At 38.5% G+C, this 9,493-nt stretch overlaps 1 protein-coding gene across 2 annotated transcripts; it reads right to left on the bottom strand.

Moving 5' to 3' along the window:
• cdc25b (cell division cycle 25B) lies at positions 1–6,382 on the bottom strand. 2 transcript variants are annotated; one of them, XM_026224071.1, is made up of 15 exons: positions 5,852–6,382; positions 5,539–5,621; positions 4,816–4,864; positions 3,743–3,784; positions 3,622–3,655; positions 3,170–3,280; positions 2,836–2,949; positions 2,590–2,700; positions 2,428–2,511; positions 2,144–2,332; positions 1,974–2,060; positions 1,797–1,859; positions 1,557–1,655; positions 1,224–1,469; positions 1–1,133 (listed from the first exon to the last, which is right to left on the bottom strand). In XM_026224071.1, exons 1-15 carry the CDS (start codon positions 6,064–6,066, stop codon positions 993–995), a joined length of 1,668 nt encoding a protein of 555 aa, XP_026079856.1. In that variant the 5' UTR covers positions 6,067–6,382; the 3' UTR covers positions 1–992. The 2 variants fall into 2 exon arrangements, with proteins under 2 accessions (XP_026079856.1, XP_026079855.1); XM_026224070.1 differs by having other exon boundaries at positions 2,590–2,724; positions 5,852–6,380.
• Between the last annotated feature and the right edge of the window lie 3,111 nt (positions 6,383–9,493).

Here is a 9,493-nt window from a genome sequence, read left to right as displayed (position 1 = left end):
AGACATGATTGAGCAAAGAGTTATTACCCCAAACTCCAAGTTTATTCACAAATACATAAACCAGCCTCTCAGTCACACATGACCAATAAAACACACTCAGGAAGATAAAATGTACAAAACACACTTGCGTGGGAGTGAGAATTGCAACTCTCAACTGTCACTGGTTCACAAACAGAACTAAATCTCATTTCAGAACATTTTGGTGAACGTTGGCATGGTCATCGCTTGCTGACCAGCAGCAGAAAAATTCTGAGTTAAAGCTGTAGGCCAAGTGAGAGAAAACAAACAAAAAAAAAAATTATATATATAGCTCCCCCTTAAAAAAAAAAAAAAAAAAAAAAAAAATGCTCACAATTTCCAAAAACTCAAACCAATATGGTCATTGCCAACAGAACTTACTGAAAACATATGGGTAAAAATTTAAATCATTATTGTGAGACATGAGAATTTGCATAATTGTGACATTCAAAATACATAAACCAGTTTACACAACAAATTTAATTACTCCTCTGGCTGTAATCACGGCTTTACCATTGGGGAACTGACCAGATGTGAGCGAGTGAGCAAAATGAATGCATAAATCATGTAATCACCACAACAATTAAAAAGGCAGGGGGGAAAGTGCTAAGGGGGGAGGGGGGGTTAAAATAGTAATTAATTAATCTGACATAAAAGTTAGGACAGGCCACGTGGGGGTAAAAATACAGGTTAGTTAAGATGTGTATGTGTAATACATGACAGTGACGTGTAGCTGTGTGTTTCTCAAGGGAGATCAGGGTGGTGAATATTAGCGGTTTAAAAGTTATAAGATCAAACCAAACAGGCAGAGATATGCAAAAGCCTCTCAACCTCATTTGGCATTGTGGTATTTAAAGAAAAACCAAACCCTGAAAAGCAATACAGGTCCCACCAAACACACGTCTTCAAGTCTCTGGGCAGCATATGCAAGAGTAAAAGCAGTAGAATGCTGAGGGAATGTGAAAACGTGAGGCTCAAAGATTTTTGAGACGGCTGTACATGTCTCTCTTGCTGCGTTCTCCAGCCCAGGTGCGGCTCTTAAGGCGGAACTTCCTCAGGTCTTCTTTAAAGTCTTCATGATGCATCGGCCTGTAAGCCTGTGGTTCGCAGACCGACTACAGAGAAAAATGCACGCATTATAAATTTGGAAAGAAAGGGGAAAACCGCAAAGATGTAGGACGTTCTAACTGTGAAAGCACACATACCTTGTGAAGCGGGAAGAAGTCTTTGTAGCCTCCCTTCAGGATATAGAGTTCAGGGTAATGGAGGTTGGGGTACTCATTTAAAAATCGATCTCTTTGTCGAACATAGCGACACATCCGTGGGCCACGTTCAGATGAAAATTCACAGTGGAAAACCAACAGGACACGCTTCTCGGGACATTCTGGAAGAATAGGACTCTTTAAAAAGTAGTCTTCAATTTGATCCTCTTGATGGAGGTTAAGGGCACCCTGAAAGGAGAACAAACAGGAGTCAGCAAAATTTGCCCACAGAAATACGACAGCATGCAGCTGCATTAAGGTTAATTAAATCCTAACCTTAATATGGCCACCATCATACTCGTACGGATAACGGCAGTCGATGACAAAAAGCCTCTCCACCAGATTGCTGTACTGGCCGTACATTGCTTTAACCATCTGAAAATACAGCAACAGATGTTTGAAAAAGGGATGCAGGAAATGTGCCAATGCACATACTTTGTATAGATGCAACTGCTTGTTTTGCATGCTCTTGCATTTTGAAATGTCCATGCTTAATGTTAATGTGAGCAAACTTACAATATCTGGAGTGATGTATTTCAACTCTTGGTGTTTTCCTTCAACTGTGGGTAGCGCAGGAGTCTTTAAAATGACAAATACACACTTTTAAATGGTGTTCAATTTAATGTCATGATAGATTTTATATGTGTAAGTGTCATATATGTGTATGTTATTACTTCTAAATGCAATTATCACCTTGGTGAAATCTCCAGTCACATTACTGGGATCCGTATCCAACATTCTTTCAATCTGTGCATGACTAAATGACTTTGACCTTTGAACCTGTAAGAAGGTGGTATTACAGTTATAAACTCAAATTATAAACGCAAATTATGGTTGCTGTTGTTTTTCCAGTGAGGTCTGACCTGATGAGGCATAACATCCTCCTGTTCTGCAGGAGCAAATTGGGTCCCTGCCAGGCTCCGCCTCCTCTTCACTCTGACAGGTGTGTTCTCATCTTGTGGCCTCTCGGGTCTCTTTAGTGGGATACGCCCTACAGGGTTTGGCATAGAGGGAGATCGGAACAACCCACGTGGACGGCAGCGAACAACAGGCTAAGGGCAATAAAGTGGGTTTGGTTGTTAACTATCATGTCAATAACCGTAAAAAAAAAGAAATCAAAAATAGATAAAGAGTGTTAACGGCATACCGAATAATTACTGTCAGTACTTTGTTTAGCCACCAGAGGAGCTGTGAGAAGACTGTCCATTCCAAGAGGAACCTCAGAGTCGTTCTACACAAACAAATGCATTATGGTTATTTACAAATCAAAGAAACGTAAGAATAAGACAGAAATAAATTGAGAAGTCACCTCCACATCATCCAGCCCCTCTAAGAAGCCATCATCATCATCATCATCGGGGAGACAGGAGAGAGAGGGGCGGCGCAATATGAAGGGACTGCTCTCGTCTGAAGAGTCGGGCTGATGGGAGGAAAGTGGGGAAAGCTGGAGAATAGGGGAAATCCAAGTTTTAAAAAAAAAAAAGTTCCAAACAACATCAAAATTAAAATTTTTAGAACAATTTTCTACAGGTTCTGCCAAGGATGCATGTTGTACCATTAAAGCAGGAGCAGAGTTGGGTCGGCAGGCAAAAGCATCCTTGGTACCTCCAGTTGACCGCGTACGACAGCGTGATGCAGGCATGAAAGGCTTCTTGAACTCAAAATTCTCCTGAAAAAAAAAAAAACATATTGAATCAATGAAGTCGTAAGAGAAAATACAAAAGTCATTTCAACACCCACACCATGAATTCATTCCCATAACTTTACAAGACTTTCAATTACAAATCTTAGCACTCTGTATCTCAAAAAGCAATACCTAGTCAACTAAGCGTAATTTCATCAATATACTGCGTATAATACCACATAAACTAGAGACACAAAACACACACCTCAGTCAGGTTTTCTTTGTTGTCGCTGCCATTTGCACCAGTCCACACTCCATAGCGCGAGGGATCTGGTTCTTTATTTCTCAAATTGGGACTGTGACCCAAAAATTGAAGCTATAAAGAAAAAACAAATCTTACATTTATACTTGCACCACAGCTCAAATGTTTAGGGTCAGTTAGAGTAACACTTCTTTAGCAAGGACACGATTAATCAGATCAAAGTGACAGTAAAGACACTTGTAAAAAGTACCACTGTTTCCACAAATATAATGATTTCTGGTCATGTGACAGTTGATCAGACTATAGTAAAGGCTGATGAAAATAAATTACACTTTAAAATGTTATATTAATAGATTACTATTAATTTTTGCAACCAATGCAGTCTTGGCAAACACACGGGACTTCTTTAAAATCCCATAGTTTTGCTTGAGTGTGTGTATAAAGAATAAACTTACTGGCAAAGAGTGCATCCTGCGAATAGGCATTTTTCTGTATGAACAGAAAGTACATTTGATTAAACCCAAGTCAGTACAACAGATTTCACAGACAAATGCTTTGTGGTGCATGAGCACTTACTCATTAACTGCTCGTGGGGCATCCTGCATGGCCTTCTCAAAACTGTGAGGAAAAAGAAAATGCTATTGAACAGTTCCTAGTGTATTCAAAGTCTCCTCCTCCCACTCCAACCAAACATAAGCCCAGACGACAACTCACATCATTTGTCTTTCAGACAACTCTATATTTAACAAATACACCGATGCCCACCTGTATGCAAAACAGCCCTAAGCTGAACTGAAGGGGGGGGGAGGTCTTCTAGTTTACCATATGCCCACACAACGCTAACCCCCTCTACAAGCCTCTTTTGTTGGAAGAGGGGAGCAGGGGGAGAGAATGAATGGTGGTTTGGAGGGGGAGGAGGTAAGGAGTGTGGCTCTTTCATAGCACAGGAAAAAGGAGGAATTAGAGTTAAGAAGGGGGTTCTGTGGTAACCCTGGCTACCTCACACACACGTATTATCGCTCTCTTAGGACGCCTGCTCTCACAGGGCATGAAAAGCGTGCCACTATTCACCCAGCCCCCTTCAGAAATGAGCCACACAACACACACTGGTGTGTGAGGAACCCAAACAGCTGTAGGCCTGGCTGCAGATAAATGGATTCCCACAGACACCAAATGGCTTGGAAAGGAGAAACCGTCTCACAGACTGTATGATTTCCAGAAAGCCAGGGTGTACACAGATTTAATGCATGCTGGGTGAATAATACTATAATATCGGAGCCTTTGCAAATTTAAAATTATAGTTTACCCAAATAAATATTTCTGAATCTCATTTTGTCTATAATCTCATAGGGTCTCACAAAAGCGAATAGTCCTTGTGAACAACTTGTATGAGTACATGACATTTCATTCTCAGCTGAATCATTGCTTTAATAACAGGACGTGCAGCTTGGATCAGATACCCAGTGACGCTGTGTGTGTGATCTGTGATGGATGCCAGCATATGCTCAGCTAATCCATGATAAACAGACACGCTGAGCGTATGTACGCTTCATCTAACGGCAGAGACTAGATTAGATGTATAATCCTCAAGCCAAGCTCCATCTCACATGTCAGATATTATGACCAACAGGCAGAAGAATCATACTCACTGCTCAGCATCCAGAGCATCCAAAGGGCTGGGAGACTCTAGTCCAAGACCTGTGGGGAGGAGACAAGCTTTTAATAATACAGCAGAGCTTAACTACCAGTCACACACTGTATGGCACGCTTTAACATCCTCTCAACCAACAACAAAAAAAAATACATTGTTAGTAGCACTTAATTTCCTTACAGGTGAGTAATTCCTTAATTTCATTACAGGTGAGTAATTACACCCTAGTGTGCTTTACAATTATTGCAATTATTTTATTATATAATTGTAACAGTTAATGAGACACAAAAATCTATTACTAACAACATTTTATTTTACTAGTCACTTTTTAAAAATGACATCTAATGACGTTACATAACAAAAAAAAGTTAATTTTTTGCCAATCCAACACACTCTTGGGTAAACCATTTCACACAGCAGATAGTGGCTAATTTGTAACCGTAAACTTTTTATGCAAACAGCTTAAATCACACTGAAGGTTAGATGAATGCTTTCTACATAACAAAAATATTTCACAAATAACATTGAACTAATTCATGAAAATCACCACCCTGTTACATTATTTAATGAGGTGACATTTTAAAAGTTTAACTGCTCACTGTCAAAAATAAGTAGTAGCAGCAGCAGCATAGACAAATAAAAGCATAAAAGGCCTTAAATACACAAACTCACTGGAGTTAAAGTTTTTACAGGAAAAAGGATGCATGTTTTCCAAGCTAACCTGCATCTGAAGAAGCATCAGATGCGAAGGAAGGGATCTTCAGGAGGGGCAAGGTTTTCTTCCGCTTTGGTGTCTCACATTGACTACAACAAAACGTCAAAGCAAATAATTCAAAAACTGAAATGTATTGCACTATATAAAAGCATTATATAAACGGTTTAACTGTTGCTCAAATACAGTAAGCTTTGATAACGACAGTAGTGTTAAAAGTCAATAATGTAATCAGTCTCAGAACAATTCCAGGAAGTAACGTTGGCTCTGTGGTAGTTCTTTTAATTTGTGCTACCCAAAAAAACAGCCCTGCTTTACTCACCCTCCAAGAAAAGCGAGATTATTCAGGTTTAGAGCCAGGTTGGTTACAGGAGACAGCACTGCCATGGGTCCGGGGGAGGCAAGGTTCAAGCAGGGGGAGCCCCTCGCCCCGATCTCCGGTAACGAAAGCAGCGGAGGTCTGAGGACTGCATCGGGCCCGGTGTTGAACGGATCATTTACAGGGCTGATGTCGCCTGGAACTATATCAAAATCCATCTTTGAAGGGACACGGATCGTCTGACGATTGTTGAAAATAAGAAAGAAGTCAGGCGCGATTAAGACGACAAAGGGTTTAGCCTAGTTAGCAAGCGCAAAGCAACCCGGATAGGGGTTTAATTTTATCTTATTTAGGTTTGAGAAAACAACTTGCAGAATTCTGCATAATAACTACGCCTGATTACACAATACACTATAAAAAGGGGGTTTTAAAAATCCATCTTCTTTTAGTTTTGTTGTCAGAGAGCTGCCGATTAGATTGCACTCTCTCTGACCTTTCCAAACTCTGCTGCTGAGGGAAAAAGTGCTGAATGTAGCTCTTATTTATGTTCAAAACATGCAGTCCACAAGCGGCAATCGGAGTAGCCAATGAGCAGCGCCGTTACATCTGATTCAACCAATCACATGCGCTTCCTCTTTTTTCCGGACCTTCTCAGAGAGAAGGTGGGCAGGCCAAAGAATGACAGACAAATCTGATGTCCAATGAACACTAAGGTAACAAAAGCGTTTCTATAAACTCACCCAATGGATTTTATGTTTACATATATTGGGCGGGATATAAATGTATAGAAGAAAGATTTTCCCGCGGAACAGTTCAAAGCTGCAAGCTTGGATACGCCTTCAGTTGCCAGAAAACCAATCAAATTCCAACGTCCTGGCGCGGAACGTACCACTCAAATCTCATGGACAAAGAAGTAAATATATGATTTTTTAATACAAAGCAAACGTTTGTAAAACGTCTGGTTTTGGTATATATTTGTATGGTAGTTCTCTGCAGTTTATTTAACTTATAGGTAGCTGAAATTGAATTTTCAGTATTTTCAGCGATTATTTGACTTTATCATCCATATAAATAATTTTAAAGGGTATATAACCATACACAGTTTCACCTATTGTCATGTTAATCTTGAGTACCTATAGATTAGTACTGCATCCTTCATATCTCCAAAAAGTCGGTAGCACTTTATTTTACAGTCCTGTTCCCCATGTACATAATATGTACTTATTATAGTAATTACAATAACTATGTAACAACTACGTACTAACCTACCCCTAAACCTAACCCTACCCCATTTAGTTACCTTGTATTACCAGAACTTTCTTAGATAAATACATTGTAAGTACACTATAAGTACATGTAAGTACATGGACTGTAAAATAAAGTGAAACCAAAAAGTCTTTAGTTTTATCATAATTATAAAAGAAAAATACAGCTTTCCGATTCTCTCCGGAAAAAGCCGAGCTCCTGGAGGCATGCCGTCACTGAAATGATGAGAACACACAAAGGCACTTGCTACACTCCGTTGCTGCCTCAGAAAAACAAACTGCATCCAATGTAACACTGGGTTCGTGGGGAAGCTGAAAATGGTAAACTTTCCCTCACATCCAAAAACACACTTAATAGAGACATCCTTAAACAAATCCTATGCATCGCTGGCGATGATTTCCCAATGAAGCACGTTGTTGTGCACGGTATCGCTCTCCTCTGGTCAACGTGTTTGTGGGCGTGCTTTTCCGAGAGAAATGCTCATGTAAGGAGTTCCACCATTGTCTCCGTCATTAGATCCACGGTCAAAAAAAACCCCAGCCAAAACTTGTACACACCCGAAAGATTTTCAGGACAGAAATTCTCTGTCATTCGTCCATCTCTTTAACACTGTGAACAACTCTGAATACACAAAACACCATTGTAGCCCCCCTTTAAACTATTCTTAAAGTATGCTTCAAGCTTATCATACATGCAGTTTCAATTACCTCATAATATTTTAGAAAGAAAGCTAATCAAAAAAGCTACGTCAAAAAGATTTTTAAAAATATGAAAATTAAATTCTAACTGGATATACAGTTTCCCTTTTAAATTTCAATTTTAACCCGAAAAAAGTAGAGAAACAAAAAGGTTTCTTATTAACCTAGCCATAGATGCCGAACAGAGGCTGTGAGTGTTTAAATTAGCCTAAAGATAAGAGATAATACAGATGGTAATGACTAAAATTATCAGCTTTTTGTTGACCTGGCTACATTTAAATAGCCCCATTATCCTAGTTTCCATTTCTTGACAAATAGTTCAGTTCGACAGTGACACAGATTTGGCAAAACTAAAAAGGCTGACTGTGTGAACACACAAATCTATAACTGAATATATGCATATTGTGGCCTGTTATTTTACCAAAATAAGATAATGTTTCTCAAAACAAGTAAGTTGCTATGGATGTTGAATGTTAAGGTAATTAAATTAACTAAAAGTGTTAACAAAACTGGTTTTGTTCCCAATGTGTTTGTGTGGGGAAGGTGACACTTTAGCTTTATAAGAGCCGTTTGTAAGAATGTTTCACATAAATTAAAATGAGGCTGCGAAAATATAGTCTACATAAATTCCTTTTTCTGATCTATAGATCTTTGTGGTGAGGATATATGATGAAGTTGGCCAACACATAGGCTGTAAGAGATAAAACATACAGTCACTTACCATTCAGTGCACACCCAAAAAATATTCAATATCTCACTTCACACATGCATCACAACCATCTACGCCATGGCCCTCCAGACAGTATAGCTTTATGATTGCTTGAGGAGATTGCTGGGATATACAGACACTTTCCAAGACAAGCCCTTCCTTGCACACTAGGGCTCTTTACAATCATGTTTCAAACTTTAGACAAGATTCCAATTTGAATTTAATGCAAATGGTGGTATTATGGTATTATTATACTGTGGTATTTATTTTGGAGATCTTTCTTTGAACATTTGGTAAGGATGAACCCTGACAGCCTTATCAGAAAGACAAAACAACCTGACTGTTTCTGTTAGTCGTGATAACCTCCCAGTCACCCTCTGCAAAATCCCTCCAATTTTAGCACAATGGAACTGTGGGAATAGGATGGGAAAGCTCCTTGATTTACATGCATGTCGTTTAGTCATTTTATTGTAGGTTTTTTTTTTCTTCTTGTTCTCTTTTTACGTTCTTATATATATAAGTAGAGACATGTACGGCCAGAATCTTTGTCATACTAAAAGGCGTGTTATAAAAAGGTTATAATTATAATAATTATATATAATTATAAAGTATTCTTTTTTTATTTTAGATACACAGATTATACTATTTATGTTGTGTGCTTGTTTCACAAATCTGTAATATAAACTAAACAGTTTGGGGTCACTATCTTTTTTTTATGATATTGATGCTAACTGATCTAAATGACATTTATAATTCTACAAAAGACTTATATTTAAAATAAATGCTGTTGTTTTGAATTTTTTTATTTATCAAAGAATCCTGAAAAAAAATCCACAAAAATATTAAACACTGTTTTCATCACTGATACAGTTTTTCAACTGCTTACAGAATTTTTTTCAAAACTTTGCCTCTTTTTTTCAAAACATTGTTCATGAATCCAAGATTTGCATGCATAAAATGCCTCACATCTCT

The sequence above is a fragment of the Carassius auratus genome, chromosome 38 (assembly GCF_003368295.1).
Source record: "Carassius auratus strain Wakin chromosome 38, ASM336829v1, whole genome shotgun sequence".
Classification (NCBI taxonomy): Eukaryota; Metazoa; Chordata; class Actinopteri; order Cypriniformes; family Cyprinidae; genus Carassius; species Carassius auratus.
Note: the sequence above shows the minus strand (reverse complement) of the source record. Positions and strands in the feature narration are given on the sequence as shown.

What these genes read in the sequence shown, in the direction of transcription:
- cdc25b (XM_026224070.1), bottom strand. Translation starts at nt 6,066, where the DNA reads ATGGATTTTGATATAGTTCCAGGCGACATCAGCCCTGTAAATGATCCG. An exon ending in AGGATGTTATGCCTCATCAG is followed by an intron (nt 2,061 to 2,143) that starts GTCAGACCTCAC and finishes ACCTTCTTACAG; the next exon opens with GTTCAAAGGTCAAAGTCATT. An exon ending in ATGATGGTGGCCATATTAAG is followed by an intron (nt 1,470 to 1,556) that starts GTTAGGATTTAA and finishes TTCTCCTTTCAG; the next exon opens with GGTGCCCTTAACCTCCATCA.